This window comes from Podarcis bocagei (genome assembly GCF_964188305.1).
Source record: "Podarcis bocagei genome assembly, chromosome: 7".
In the NCBI taxonomy this organism is placed as follows: domain Eukaryota; kingdom Metazoa; phylum Chordata; class Lepidosauria; order Squamata; family Lacertidae; genus Podarcis; species Podarcis bocagei.
This window is the reverse complement of record NC_138132.1, coordinates 40039954-40056330: the sequence shown is the minus strand read 5'-3', so window position 1 is coordinate 40056330 and position 16377 is coordinate 40039954. Positions and strand designations below refer to the sequence as shown.

The following is a 16377-nucleotide window of genomic DNA, read 5'->3' as shown; positions in this document are numbered from 1 at the left end:
CATATCTATCATGGCTGACAAGAGCAGATTGCAAATGGGAGCAAGAGAGGGGGCTGTGGACTGCTAGAAATGGTCCAGCCTTTCTACAATCCAGTAAGAGCAAAGCCAGAGGTTTTCCTATAAGAAAGTAAAAGAAGGAGATGCACAACCAAGACACCTACCTGCCTTCGAAGGCTTTCACTTCACAACCATTCTGATTTTACATTGCAGCCGAATTACTACCAAATCAAGCTAATAATATTGGCAATGCTGTGTCTAGTTCTTTATATATACTTATGTGGAAACCCAGAGTACAGGTCAGGTGTAGGGAACCTGCACATGTTGCTGAACTATAGCTCCCATTATCACTGGACATTAGCCATGCATGCTGGGGCTGATAGGACTTGCAGGTCAGCAACAGCTGAAGGGCCAAAGGTTCCCCATACTCAATAAAGATACAACACTGGCAAAGACTCCCTAGTGCAACTAGGAAGCTAGCAAGTGAGAATCATACACAGGTTTGAGGAGCCAGGAGAGCAGACAAGCCCAGTGTGTGCTGGGAAAACAAAATATTCCTGCTTTCCCTGAAGGAAAGTCCTCCGGTTCCCCTGAAACAAATTTGTAAAAAATGTGCATTTACTATGTAGGAAACTAGCAAGATGGCTTATATGGAAAAGTCCTTGGGATCCTGTAGATCACCTGATGTTGCAAGGACCACCTGGAGCCACCACAGAACAATATCATGGTTCAACCTCTTCCCTTCCCATAGCTGATTTAAGGGATGCTGTCAACCTCAAGTAAAACAGAAGTTTGCTGAAATGGAAACTAGAGCATGGCTCCAACAGCATGCCCTCACCTTGCCTGTCTGCCTTGCCAAACTTCCTCCCCACATCTTTTCTGCCTGGGGTACTTGGCTTGCTCCTTTATCCCACAGAGTCTTTGGCCAAGCCTTGGAGTTAAATGCAGCTTCTAAGCCCCACTGCCCTCCAACCATCCTCCTCCTGCCACTAGGGTCCCACACCTGCATTTGTTTGCTTGCTGAAACACTGAAGATGAGGAAGGAAAGTCTCTATGAGCAGCCACGGTAAAAATGTGGCCTGGGACTCTCTAGTGACAAAACCACCAGCCTCAGACCCAGAAATGCTTTGGGTTGGGGTTGCATTTACAGTACTTCAGATCTATCTATCTATCTATCTATCTATCTATCTATCTATCTATCTATCTATCTATCTTGCTTTCTCATCCTTCAGACTCTACTGTTTCCCAAACAGCTACAAACTGCATTGAAGGGATGACGGCACTCAGTGTCTGACAGAAAACACTTGGCACAGACCAGGATCAGACTCCTTAATGAGCTCACAAGGAGGAGTGCCTCTCAGTGGCTCCCCCCACCCACCCTCCGCCAGCCAAAAAGGCCTTTCCACTGGGTTGGCTTATGTTTTCCTCGGGAAATTGTTTATTGATGTTATTCAGAATGGCAGACCATCAATGCAGTTGTTATGTTTACTGGACTTCCTGGGGCACTGTGGAAAATCCGTTTGCTGCTGTAATTAAAATATCTGCACGAAGGCCAAGTTTGAGAAAGCAGCAGCACTGCTGGTTCATATATTTGCAAGGAAGAAGGTTTGCAGGCAGCTTGACAAAAGCTGTTCCTGTTTGCAATCATTTCTACCATTTGCACTCTCTCTCTCCTTCTACTTTCAGAAGAAAAATTAAACCAAAGTTCAGTCATTCTGGGGCATTTAAGGCAGAGGGGAGGCACTGGCAGCGCAGTATAAGCTGCTTATCAAATAGGCAAGAAAAGGGTAGCACCACTGGCCAGATCCTTTTCTCCCCCAATCTCTGCAGACCAACTTTGACACCCAGCTGTCATTCATCTGCCGTAATAATGATGCTTGATGATTGACAAGTGGATTATCCACAGGGGTAAGGATACAACCAGGCTTCAGCTCCCCACCCATCAGTTAGTGGGAGGTGAATTGAAGCCTGCCTTTTGTAGGGATCTACTGCACAAATGCGTTTCCCACGGGGAACTCACTCATGCAACTGAACCAAGCAGAATTGAACTGCTCACTGATGAGCTTACATCAGTCACTCATTGGGTGACATCACCCAATTCATAGGTGTATGTGATTTTGGAAAAAACGGCCATGAGAACCAAACTGGAACCTCTAGCAGGCCAAGACTGAAAGAAAAGCTACATCCTCAGGATGAGGCAGTGTGGAAGGGGGAAGCCGAGGGCTTCCTCTCAGTTGGGTGATTTCCGGCTTTGAAGATGGCGGAGTAGCACGCTCCCTGTGTGAGAACATTTTATTGAACTATATACCTGCAGTATGGAAATAATCAACGGGATAACAGAAATAGATTTTCCATGCCCTAATGGTGGCCAAGAGATTGATATTGAGAAATTGAAAAAATAAGGAAATGATACCGTTAAATCAATGGACTGACAATATGACATCACTGGCAATTTATGAACGGACTGCTTACAGGCAGGCGCAGACTCTATGGCTATGATATGATTAACATTTGGAATGAGTTTATACAAAATGCAGTAGGCTATTAACATTTACATAAGCACTAGGACAATAACACTATACCAATTTATACAAGAATGTATGGGAATATTGTATATTGTTTTTTGGGTTTTTTTTTCATATTTTCGCTTTTATATGTATCTTTGTTATTATTGTTTTTCTCCCTCTCACTTTTCCTTCTTTTTTTCTGTATCACTTTATTTCTTTTAACTGAAATCACCTTAATAAAATATAAATATCAGGGGGGAAAGTTGGGTGGCTGGCGCATCATCCAAATCAGAGTCATCCACAGGCTGACATTGGGAACCAAAATGTTGGTTTCAAGAGATTATAAACAATGTAAATAGCATATAATTAATACATTTTGATCCAGCCTTTACTTCATCGTGGGTCTCAAGGTGGTATCCATTAAGTTCCCAAGTATCTCCCATTGAGACCCAGACCTGCTTAACCACTTAGTAGGGTGACTGTGTCATGTACCCGTAGACAATGTCTTGGGACATCAGACAAAATCCCAAACGGAGGACTTATGATTGCTCTTACCTGATCAGGGTCTCATGATCCTCTGTCATGAAGGACCAGCGGTATTTTACAAGAAGGGGACTGCAGTTGGTCATATTGATCTCATGGACAACTTCTGTGTCATTCAAGATGCAGCCAAAATTCAAATCCATCGTCTCAAAGTGTAGGTTAGGGAAACGCACTTCTCCCCGTAGGTTGATGTGGTCTACATGGGGATGCTCTAGGTAACGGAAAGTCAAGACTTCTTCTGCCACTCGGTTGTACAAGTCATCTCTATAGAGAGGGTCAAACCTGATACAGAGGTCATGCATCTCCCCAACGTCCATAGTTAAGGCCTAAATCAGGAAAGAAATAAGTTTATTTTAAATAAATAAATAACTGATTGGTATCTGCCTACCACTGTAGTTCTTTGAAAATGACTTCTGCATTTTCAGTCACTGGAGACTGTTTGCAGTGCTGTCTAGGACTGGGCAGGTCACAACCAGCAGCCTGAACTGTACCCTGCAAAGGGCCTCTTACTTAGAGGCCTGAGGTGAAAAGTGACTCCTCATACCTGACAAGGTACTGGCAGCATTTCATGATCAGTATCACAGAGGGAAAAAGGTTCTTGCAAAGAGAGGAGGACATTGATTGGCAAAGACGAAACGTTCTTCAAAGTCAGAGGTTCGTACTGGGGATTCAGGCTATCATTGGGGTCCTGGCAGGGGAAAACAAAAACATTTGAGATGTATTAAAGAACAGAAAAAATATATGGTATATCCTGGTGTACATCGCAGCACCAAGTGATCAACCAGAGGATCACTTTCCATCCCATCCTATCAAGCCCTTCCATATTCCATGATGAGAAATGACCTCCTCACAGGGATAGCATTACACTTTTAATAGCCAGCTACTTGGTACTAATTGCTACTTGGTACTAGAGGATACTGATTGTTCGCATTCATTGGGGGGGGGGTAGAAACTGATGTGATTCCATTCCCTTTTATTTATTTATATATTCATTCAATCCATGAAATTTATACGCTGCTTGATTGCAAAAAACCAAAACCCTCCAGGCGATTTACAAATACAGTGGTACCTCAGGTTAAGTACTTAATTCGTTCCAGAGGTCCATTCTTAACCTGAAACTGTTCTTAACCTGAAGCACCACTTTAGCTAATGGGGCCTCCTGCTGCCGCCGCAAAGCCAGAGCACGATTTCTGTTCTCATCCTGAAGCAAAGTTCTTAACCCAAGGTACAATTTCTGAGTCTGTAACCTGAAGCGTATGTAACCTGAAGTGTATGTAACCCGAGGTACCACTGTAGACATATCAAAAAAATTATCAATAAGAAAAGTCAAAATAACAATAGATTAAAAACATATTAAAACTCACATCAGTTTTCTAAACATCTGGGTAGGCTTGTCTAAACCAAAATGTTTTTAGCAGGCGCTGGAAAGAGTACAATGAAGATGGCTGCCTGATATCGATAGGCAAGAATTTCCAAAGTTTAGGTAATAATATTTTTTAAATTATTTTATTATTTATACCCCGCCCAGCTGACTGGGTTGTCCCAGCCACTCTGGGCAGCTTCCAACATATATAATTTTTTTTAAAAAAAAATTACACATTAAAAAGCTTCCCTATACAGGGCTGCCTTCAGATGTCTTCTGAAGGTTATATAGTTACTCATGTCCTTGATATCTGATGGGAGGGCGTTCCACAGGCTAGGTGCCACTACTGAGAAGGTACCATCACACTAAAAGATTGAGTTCTTACAAACGCAGAATGGGCACCTGTAACTGTGCCAGTTCCATTGATCAAAGCAGTCAAGAGAACCATGTGTTAATTTTCAAAAGTTATATCTTCCACATTTCTAAAGCACCGTCAAAAACTCCTATTTTTTTCATATAATAATGTCTCTCGGAGGATCTGAATCACACAAGACAGGTATTAGCAATTTAAGTCACAGGACTATCAAGTTCACAATACTGTCATATACTGCCCCTTCCACAAAACTCCTCAGATGAAAATTGACCCTTTAAGTTTGTTTTGAAAATCTTACAGCTTTGATTTTATATTCATATTGCCTTGAAGAATTTTTAAAGGGTTTTTTAATGTTGTAAGCTTAAATCTATTGCTGCTGATGCAGTTTCCACAATTCCTTCTAATTCCTTTGACATTGCATTTGCCTTATTTCTGAGATGAACCATCAGTTCCTTCCACGTTTCTGTAATAATTTCTTTAATTTAATGAGGATACCTTGAGCTGCAAATTCCTCTCAGCACTGCATTTGTATCTTTTTCTACCATGGCTTCGGCAATCTTAATTGGGCCAAGCGCCATGCTGTCTCTCTGTTGGCTCATTGCCCTGGCTTCTCTGCAATGTTCTTGTGGCTTGAGAAAGTTTGTTAAACTGCCTTGTTTCGATTTCAGCATATTTATTGACATTCCCCCTTCTGAGTGGGGGTAAAAGCTTTCCAATTTTCTGAATTGATCAGCTGCTTTGAAGAGAAATTATATACCCAAGGGTATATACCCAAGCTCCAGGTTACTCAGACATCTTGATTGCAGAGTGATCTTGGCCCTTTCTGTTCCTTCTTAGTAAATAATTTCTGTTATGAAGCCACATTTCAGCCCTGAGTTGGAGGAAGCTAAACAAGTGGCAAAATGACCTTTTGGCAAGCATGTTTTTGCAGGCGTGAAGGAAGGGCCTCTTTGAGCCTAGGAGTTGGGCTGATCTCTTTGGCAATCATGGTTTTGATGTGTTACGAGATTGCCCATCTCTGCCTGCACAAACCTTCTGGCAAAATGGAGGTGGCTGTCATTTTAGCTCCTGAACATCTGAGCCTCTTTTAAACTGAAATGTGATTGAGTGTGTGTTTGCAGTTTCTGATCACAGCCCCACCCCCCTTTCCACGACCCACTCCATCCTCCATTCATTCCACTAGCCCTTTGTAACATGCCAGTAAGCAGCCTGGTGGCCAAAGCACTAACCTTCTCCACTTGGAATGTGATTTCTTTGGGGAAAATGTGTAGAATGGGGGCAATGAATTCACATATGACATCAACCTTCATGATAAGCTCCTTCCCAGATTGCTTCCCTATGATGGCATGACAGAGCAGCCTTTCCTTTACGACCTGGTACATGGAAAAAAGAGAACAGTTTTTTTGCCAGAATAAAAGTGGTTGGGCCACTATGCCTGTGGTGCTTTCAGTGGACCCCTGGCCATGGGGCTCCCCGAAAACTATGGCTTGGCTACCATTTGGTTCCAAGCAAAAGAAGCATGAATTGGCAAATATATAATTCTCTTTTGTAGAAGTTTGATTCCTGACAATTCCATATATCCTGAATTCTGCACCAGTTGGTGCCTAAGGACTGACCTTTAAAAGCAAATCATGGAAAGGTGATGATCATACCATCTTTCCACAAAAAGGTTGTATTGGTATCCAGTTGCAACATAACATTTCCCACAGAATTATTTTTTTAAAAAACAACAACATTCTATATAGTAATAAATTAAATGGCTGTGAGAATCAAGGACATAATCAGCCATTTGTGTAAATGGTAGAGATGTACAAGCATGTCTCAATCTGTTCCAACATTCATCCACAATTTCATCTGATATTTTCTGTTCCACTGTGATTAGTTTATTGTGCACAAGTCTCACTACTGTTTCAATGTAACTTTTTACATATATTGCACAATAGATATGCATATCTCAGCCATCAACAGATATTTACAATTCGGCTGTGTTCTCTTTGAAAATTAATCAATTTCCAGAGGTGTAACTGTCAAACTTTTGCTTCAGAAAACCCAATAAAGAGTCCTGTGGCACTGTAAAGACAAAGCTAATGGCCAATCATTCTTCTTCTTTCTTCTTTGGCGTTCACTCGTAGCCAAGTAAGATTGTCTTCCATAAACACGGTTTTAACAATGAGTCCGTAAGTGACTGTGGAGGCCAATTCTGGATCCACTGCAAACCTAGCCATGTCAAAAGTAAGTCTCATTGAATTCAGTGTGGCTTACTTCCATGTAAATGGATTAGGATTGCAGCCTTGCTGTGTTGATTTTAAAATTCAGTACTGTATAACCTTAATCCTGTCTCATTTTTCTCCTGCAGGCATTAGGGAAGGCATCAATACCAGTTGATATTTTGCTCTTTGTGCCCTGGATTATATTAATTCCTGTAGGCATATCAGACATTTCACTCTAATGCCACTTACATTAGTCCTTTTTGTAATGTATCATTTTATTTCATTAATATGTATTTTATACAGAAAATGGTCTCTTGCTGTGATTTTACTCACTCACTCTCTCACTCTCTCACACACACACACACACGTAGGATGTAGGTTGAACATGGGTCAAGGTGGCCCTCAGCCTGAAAAAGTTTCGTCTCTCCTGGATTAAGCACTCTTGACAAAATAATTGAATATTGAGCTTTGATCAGGCCTTGTAGAACTCTTCTTACATCAGTTATAAAAACCCATATATGATTTTTTGAGACTGACTATATGATAGCTACAGTAACCCTTGGCAACAAGTAGTTGAAATGCAGCTGATGCTACTATGGCAACTTGTGACATAGCAGCAATCCCTGAAAGAAGTTGGTTCATTTCCAAAAATAAGTAACTGAGAGCCCAAAATGCCCCCAACAAAGAGGTGAAAGTCTCTCTACCTTGGGAACATCAGAACAGCCTTCCAGCATCATGTCCATGCTTTTTCCTGGGGTCAGCTCCATCCTCAGTGGTTGGAGCTTAAAGAGCGGAAGTTCAGAGGACTTCTTCTTTGTGTTAGCATTGATGGGAGGGAGGGTGTTGCGCTGGCGGAATGGGGGGAAGCCTTCTGTCATCCAGTAGAGCTGATGTGTGCGGCGCCCGCGGTTAGTGATCTTGAAGCGATAGCAGCAGGAATCCAAGCTAGGAAAGGAGGGGCAGAGAGGGGCTAAAATCTCAGGGCAGCAAATAAGAATGGTCTTTACTATATTTTGTGGAACATTTATTTAAGGGATTTAGATGCAACCCTTCAATATCAATATTTCCAGGGCAGCTGACAAGTTGAAGCAAACCATTTAAAACACCACACAAAACAAGGTTAAAAACTAGTGGTGTGCACTGCTCTCAAGATTTGACTTGCACCTGTAGCTTTGGAAAGCATCCCAGTTTGTTTGAGAGTTGCTCTGTTTTTCCAAGGACCAAACTAGTAAGATCTGTTGAAAAGAAAGCTTCTCTATAATGGGGACTCTAAAAACAGCTAAAAATTATTTTTCTTTTCATTGAAGTGAAATTAAATTTGTTGGCATAGGGGTCCCTCCAGAGTAGATTACACCTATTACAGGTTGTATACTGATACATCCAGAAAGTTTTTGTTTTTAAAAGAAAAACTATTGTTTTCTGCCAGAACTGGAAACCATTTGCAGCTAAGGGGAAGAAGCCTGCCAAATGTCAGAATAATAGGTAACGTGTTTTCCTGTCAAGAAGACTTTACCATTTTTTGAGTAGCTATGATAGCAATCATAGTGGGGCAAAGGGTGAGGGTCCCAGGAAAGACAGAGGTATGTGAAATGTTACCTCCCAAGGAAGGACTGTTACCCCAAGGATCACTGGTGAGGATAGGTTTGTGATTTCCAGCAGGATTTTTTGGGGATACAACCTCATTTCTCTGAGAGAGAATTCTATCTCCATTGACTACCATGGGGGAAGGGGGTGATTGTGGAAACAACAGTATAGATGCATGTGAAAAATAACACCTTAAAATATTTACTTCAACATCCCTCTCACAGATCAGTGTTTAATCCCAGGCATCAGAGAATAAGAGGCTGGGATTAGAAGATAGACCCGTCTGTCAAAATGAAAAAATCCCCCATCCCTCCACCCCTGCTTCCCACTTCAATGGAGGGCATTTCCCTAATTAGCTTGATTTTGCTTTTTATAAAATGAATCCATCACTCTAAGGGCACCCATGTCCATAGAGCAACTTGTGATACTGTAATAGGACGTCCCTAACCCAGCTCAATCCTGCTCATGTGAAAACCTCACCCAAATCACTCCTATTTGCCTCATAAAATAATTCAGAAAGCAACCTTCATAGAAACAAGAGGGAGAGAGCAGATAAAGCAGCATAATAATAAGACAGAGATGTCCTCAAGGATGAAAAGGCAGCAAGGTTTCCAGGCACGCCTCCTTGAGAAGAGCATCCTACAGTGGTTTACCACCAGTGATAAAGCCTTTCCTCTGTCACCACCCATCTTACTTGACAGGGTAAAGGGACCTGCAGAATTACATCTAAAGTTTATCTCAGGGTATAGTGAGGTTCATGTTGCTGGAGGCAGTGCTCCACATAGCAAGCCATGAAGGACTTCAAAGGTAAGCATCAGTATTTTGAATTGTGCACGGAAATGGGTCCAAGAGTTGTTAAGTACTGGTGAATATTTTCCCACCACCTGGTCCAAGTTGAAAGCCTAGCAGTAATATTTGGAACTACTTGCAGTTTCCAAATAGTCTCCAAAAGCATCCCAACACACAGTGCACTGCAGTGACATAATATAGGGCTGAGTACAAAGCCCAAGGGAGCAGGTCATGCCAACTCCTAAGATTGTAAGTGCTTCTAGATCAACCTGGTCATTATGCCATGTTTACCTCAATGGCAGCTACAAAATGTGAGATTAGTCATTATTTCAAGTATATCTACAGATGTGAAGAGTTGTGCATACATTTTAGAGATGTTACCACCCATGCACTTTCCACAGTCAGTCATTTACAATGCATGCAGTGTAAGTGGGCACAGGACTGCCCAAGAATGAGTTATTTTTGCTTTCACAAAGTGGAATTTGCTCTATGGTACTGAAGTATACATTGCCTTTACTTATAGGTTGCCAAGGCATCATGACAAGAGCTCAAGGTTTCCATTTGCTTGTACTGCCCTATGAGAATTAAACGACTCATATCCTTTCATCCAAAAACAGAATACTATTTCCCACAAGCCACAAAGCCAGCCTACCTGAAGTGGGGTCCCAGGTCAATGGCTGGAGCAAAGGGTTTGTCTGTGACAATGGTGGTACCAATGCCAGTGGCCTGGATTGGGATGATGTAAGAATTGCTGTTCTCTATGCTCAGGTTAACTTTGTCCTGGAACAGCACGGTGTCATCCAGGTTAGCTATTAGCATTAGCGATATCTCATTCTCTGGAGGGACAATTCCTTTATTAGGCTCAATTCTCCACAGGGAATTACTTCGGGCCTGAAACACAATCCAAAAGCCAGTCTTAGCATCTATGTCTCACATGGCAAGGCATAAACTTATTTTTAAAAAGAAAGAAAGAAAGAAAGAAAGAAAGAAAGAAAGAAAGAAAGAAAGAAAGAAAGAAAGGAGCCACTCAGATATACAGTAGTACTTAAAGCAGGAAACATTTTTCAAGAAATTGCACAGATCAGAAGCCACCCAAAAGCATGTGCCCATGGCTGCAAACTAGTGAGCTCACTTAGCAGAATTTGTGTTCTGTAGAGCAACGCATAGACTGTGAAACCAAACAAATATTAAGCTATCTATTAAAATAATTAAATGAGGATCACAACAGCACAAGCTTGGCACACATTTTAGAGACCTGGGGTGCTTTTCAAAAACTAGGAGGCTGTTAGAAGAGCTGAATTGTTATTGCATCAAGTAGAATTAATTCTCTTGATTCTCAGAACTTTAGACCATCAGAGCAAAGCCTCCCATTCTGTAGGACAGGCAGGAAGGTAGAAAAATGTTACAACGGGAAACAGAAAAATCACACAGCAAACAGATTATTCAGATTTTTTTTATCAGTGTTTCTATTTATTGGTCACTTTCCTGCAAAACATAAATCACAATCAATAAAATAATCATAAACAGCAGCAAAATTCTAGATGCAAAATCTTTGTATCTGCCCATCAACAGCTTGGAAGGAAGGCATTCCAATAAATTGAAACCTTCACCTGACACCAAGAGGGAGCCCACCAGAGCCCAGAAATTATTGTAGGTGGACACCACAGGTGGCCTTGCTCTTTCCTCACCCAGGCATGCAAAATGGGCCTTTTCTCTCCTTGTGAGCAGATCTCAAGGGATGGGGAAGAAATATGCAGGAAAGTGTTTCCGCAAGCACAGCAGAGCCAAGCCATTTACAGGGCTTGAAAGGCAAATGCTAGAACTTTTAGTTCAGAAACCATGTAGCTGAACTACAGTAGCGTTCACATTCTCTACATCTTGCTCTCACCAGCTGGGCAGGAACATTCTGCACTAGCTGCAGTTTCCATCTGCAGACGCAGCGTCAAAGAGAGCCCCACATGCTCATTGCTGCAAAAGCCCCTATAAGCCATTCAGGAAGACTGAAGCATGGAGTGACTCCCCCAACCTTGAGGCAGCTCAGGTGGGGAACTGCTTACATAGACCGTGGAGGCACCAGTGAGGCCCTGGCACTCAGTCAGGCCCTGATCCACATGCAGAAGTAATTAATAATAATAATAATAATAATAATAATAATAATAATAATAATTTATTACTTATACCCCACCCATCTGGCTGGGTTTCCTCAGCCACTCTGGATGGCTTCCAACAAAATATAAAAATACAATAGTCTATTAAACTTTAAAAGCTTATTTTTGTTTAATGTTTAATAGTCTAATGTTTAATTAAACATTAAAAGCTACAAATCTCTACAGTGCTCACCAGGTTCCCTCCTATTCACAAAATCTGTGGAGGACCCCTTTCATTATGAGCAGTAAGTTGCCACGGGCAGAACAAAACAACGGTGTGTGGATCTCAAACCTCCTCCTTGGAAGGCCTGGAAGCAGAGTCCTTCCCAATTCTGTGCCATGTTTAATTATTATTATTATTATTATTATTATTATTATTATTATTATTATTATTATTATTATTATTTAAATTTGCCTGCCACCCTTCATCCAAAGATCGCAGGGCAGTTCACAACATAAAAATACAAAATAGGAACACAAAATACATAAAAAACAAAAACCAATAATCCCCCCTCCCACAAACATATTTAAAAGGACATTGAATGTGAATCAGCCGAAGAGAAAAATTTTCACCTGGTGCCTTAAAGTATGTAATGAAGGTGCCAGGTGAGCCTCCAAGGGAAGAGCATTCCACAAACAGAGAGCTACTAAAGAAAAGTCCCATTCTCGTCTTGCCACTTTGCTCCAGTTGCTTCCCACCAGGGAAGGGCAGCCTGCCTCTGCCCACTGATGCACTAAACCATTCTTACTCTTGGGTTGATGGCTTCACTGGGTTTTGAAGCAGCATCCCAACCTGCTCTCTGTAGTTAGGTCAAACAAGTCTGTGTCCATATTCTTCAGATAACTGCAGGACCATCCCAACTCTGCCAGATACAGTTTACATTTCCCAACCAGTTCATATACACGGTTCTAGACCTGTACAGTTCACACTGGCAGTATCAGATAATAAAACACCTGGCTACCAAGTCCACCATCTTTGTGAAAATATAAAACCCAATTCAAAAGTGGGCTGGTCTTCTGTGACCGCTTCACTGGCTGCACAACTGCTCTTCTGGTTAAATGCTGACAGTAATTAATAGAGAGGGAATGATCACTTCTGAAATTGCTCAGCAGTGCACTTGGCAGAGGAGGCACAGAGGCTGCCACACAGCTGTTAAGAGCACAGCTGGAGATGCCTCTCTCACTCCAAACAACACCCTCCCCTGACACCAATTCTTATGCTTGTGAAATTCGACAGGATTCAAGTGACTCTCTGCCCAGATGGCTAACAGCCTCAGTGACAGATCTTAGGAAGAAGGGCAGAGGATTAGGGAAGAGGTTGGTTTTTATTTCAGCCTTCTTAACAACATCCCTGGCTAAAGAAACATATTTTGGAAGAGTGATAAAACTGCACTTCACACACATGACCTCTGTAATCCTTACAACCACCTGGTTAAGGCAACTGTAATTAGTATCCCCAAATTACAGATAGGAGACTGACGGCATTGTCTTGTTTAAGGGTACCTTGTAAGCTGAGGCTAAGATTTGCACCAAGAACTTCCAGCTCATAGCTTATCCTTTTAGTACAGTATGTATTTGTCAGGTGCAAAATTCTCTGTGCAAAACACTCTGTAGTTGGTTCCTTCCTTCTTCACCACTTACTTTAACTCATTTTTTTTCTGAAGGAAAGTGAGAAGGGACCTATCCAGGCTTCCCAGCTTTACATCCAACATCCTTATCCCCTGGGCCACTTGCAGATTCTCAGCAGAAAGGCTTGTAGAGAATGCCTTGCCTCTGCTTATCATGGGATGTAAATCACACCAGCACAGCTCAGTGACAATCACTACTATAAGGAAGAAAGAGGAAATGGCAAGAAGGTACGGTTGGGAGACAATGGGAGCATCTAGTTATGTCAGTGAAGGTCTCATGCATTTGGAGGCCACCCAGAAACACATGAGTGCAACCACATCCAATGACCTTTCAGCTCAAGATAGTTTAATGAGACGCCTTCACATAAAACCAGACCGCAGGCTATTATAGATACAATTCCTTTCCGTTCACAGTTTTCATTAGAAACCATGCCACACTCTGCTTACCATCTGTGCCTCAAATGGTGCAGGAATAACAGATTGATTGGAAAGATAGAGCACCCGAGAAACATCCTTTAAAACCTGGATGGGGCCGAAGTCTAGTTTAGCAGGATGCACATAAACGACAGGGCCTTCTCCAAAGGACACAAGCTGGATCGTCTGTCACAGAGAATAACAGGAAACAGGAAATAAAGATGAAAAGTCAGCATCAGACTATGGCTGTTGAAAGGGAGATGGGACTGTACTAAGGCCTTGGGTAGCCAATGTGGTGCCCTTCAGAAATGGTTGGGCTCAATCCCCCATCATCCCTGGCCATGAGTCATGCTGGCTGGGGATGATGAACTCCCAACAACATCTGGAAGGCATCTCATTGTCTGCCTCTATTCAATGAGATCTTCAGGCTGACAAGATTTGGCTCAGTCGGAGATCCCCACCTAAGCTGAGTACAGACCTGGGCCCTGCATTTTCAACCCTGAGGCCTCAGTTCAAAATAAATACTGCTGCTGGACTCCACTTGGGAGTCTGACTGCTCTTGCCCTTCACGTGCTCACCAATATAATATAGGCAGACAGTCCTTTTGCACATTAAAAGCCCACCTGACATGAATAAAAAGGATTGATTTTGTAGACTCCAAAATGCATTTGCTCAGGACTTTGTTTGCTAGCTGTTTGATAAGAAGAAGGTAGTTTGCTATCAGACTTAGTGATCTTGTTAACTGGTCCACAGTGACAATAAAAGGCCAATTCTGCCAAAGGCAAGCCCTACTTGGGACTGGTTTATCCTCTAATCTTGACCTATCCCAGTGCCAAGCAGCCTGCCCCAAAGTGTGATCTGCTAGTGTTTTAATGTATTTTTAGTATTTTGTTTGAAGCCACCCAGAGTGGCTGGGGAAACCCAGCCAGATGGGCCGATTATTATTATTAATTATTGTTATTATTATTAAATAAATAATAATAATAACAACTATTATTACTAGCAGTGAAATGACAAAGCCCAGAGCATGAACAGAACATGCAACAAAGAAGGGAGTTTATGAAAAACAGGAGGAAGATTTTGCATGCACCAGCCAGATGTGATACAGAAGAATACTGCAGTTCAATAATCTCTATTTAAAAGGCACTCATAAAAATGAAACAAATTAGTAAGCTGAAAAGACTCCATAATGGGAGCAAGAACTGTATACCCTACTTTGTCATAAATTTGTCTCTGCTTATCATGTTTTTCCATTATATCATAATGCTGAACTCTGTCCTGCTCCAGCACCAACAAACATTTCTTTTGTGCTTAACTCACATTTCAGGTCTGGAGGAAAAATACTTTCCCATTCATGTTTCCATTTAGAATAGGAGAAAGCAGGGGCGGGGGCATGCAGTCACTTCTTTTTAACTTAAAGAGCCAGACTTTCAGTCTCTTCCTCATTCCTGATGGGGATGGACATTTGCTGCCAAGGGCTATAGGCACATGACTGCCCCTCAAAGGCCTTCCTTTCTGAATCTGGTAAGGTGTGGATGTCCTAGACCTAGAGAATTTGGCATCTCTCTCAAATATATTGTTTAGATTTCTGGCTAGGAAGAGCATAAATAAATGGCTTGGCTGGCTTTGATGAACTGTGGCTTTTAACAGTGCAAAATCACCTGGGGCAACTGTTGCTTCTCAATTTCATGTTCAAAAATAGCGTAAGAATTGTGGATTGTGGCCAGAAATCCTCATTTCTGCAATATACAAATATCCCAGAGACATACTAGTTCTGAGCATGCACACATTACAAAGAAGTGGACTTGTTACCATATACAACCCATTTTCCTGAGCATTTTTCAAGTGCAAAGGGGTGGGAGTGGGCAGGGGAGAAGACCTCCTTCTCACCCAGGTCCCTCATTTAGTTCACTCACCAGTGGGAAGACTTCATTCCCAAAGACAGCAATGAAGGCTACTGCCTCCTGCTGCCCTTTCTCCTGGACTTCCAAGGCCAAGGGGATCTCAACAGTGGAATGCGGCTGAATGATACCACAAGGCAGAGGACTGGAATGCAAGACGGTGAGGGACTTCTCATATTCCTGGATGGAGATAAAAGCATCACACCAAACCTTCAGAGAGAGACACCTGCTTCATACTTTTCACTTGCTAAGCTGTCAACGTCTTCTCAGTGAAGAAACCTATTTATTTCATCTGTTTGGACATCTTTTTTGTTTTTTAAAGATCTTGATGACAAAACACTCAGTTTCAGACCATTGGTGTCACGTCAGGGCTCTTCATGATTTTGGGTAGCTTAAGAGCGCCAACAAAGAAGATTCAAATATTCTAAAATCAAATAAAATCATCTGAGAACTGTGATAACTGGACTTAAACATTTCCTCTCTGCTCCCAGCTTTATCTGCAGGCTTCCTCAGGGCCTTTAAAATACAATAGAAACAACTGAACTAACCTGGGGAAGAACACCATAGCACCCTGGAAGATCACTTTCATTAACAAGTTTCACCATCTGCTGGTATGGGAACTTCAAGAAACAACGTCCAAAATTCAGGATGGGATTAGCCACATGCAGTGGAGGTGTGCTGCATCTAGTCAGTTACATGAGCAAATAAACAGAGAGGAAAGCTTGTTTAGATATGAACCATAATGAGGAGACAGAGAATAACAACTACTTATCTATCATTATAAAGAAGAGGCTCATCATCAGCCATGTGGCCACTAGAATTCAGAAAGGCCAAGTTCCTAGTACACCATCTCAAAGTAGATCTGAAGTGAAGACGATAGACACAGACCCTCACTTGGCAATAAGAGGGATGGAGAGGGAC

General features: G+C 41.9%; 1 protein-coding gene across 4 annotated transcripts in view; it reads right to left on the bottom strand.

The window, feature by feature from the left end:
• Positions 1-16377, bottom strand: part of HYDIN (HYDIN axonemal central pair apparatus protein) — a 147120-nt gene that overhangs the window by 79967 nt on the left and 50776 nt on the right. For all 4 annotated transcript variants that reach the window (XM_081199950.1, XM_081199953.1, XM_081199951.1 and 1 more), the window contains 8 exons: positions 16005-16140; positions 15472-15636; positions 13589-13741; positions 10019-10257; positions 7698-7938; positions 6013-6156; positions 3592-3735; positions 3060-3373 (listed from right to left, as the gene is read on the bottom strand). In XM_081199950.1, coding sequence (XP_081056076.1) covers positions 3060-3373; positions 3592-3735; positions 6013-6156; positions 7698-7938; positions 10019-10257; positions 13589-13741; positions 15472-15636; positions 16005-16140 — 1536 coding nt within the window. The remainder of the gene's footprint in view (positions 1-3059; positions 3374-3591; positions 3736-6012; positions 6157-7697; positions 7939-10018; positions 10258-13588; positions 13742-15471; positions 15637-16004; positions 16141-16377) is intronic.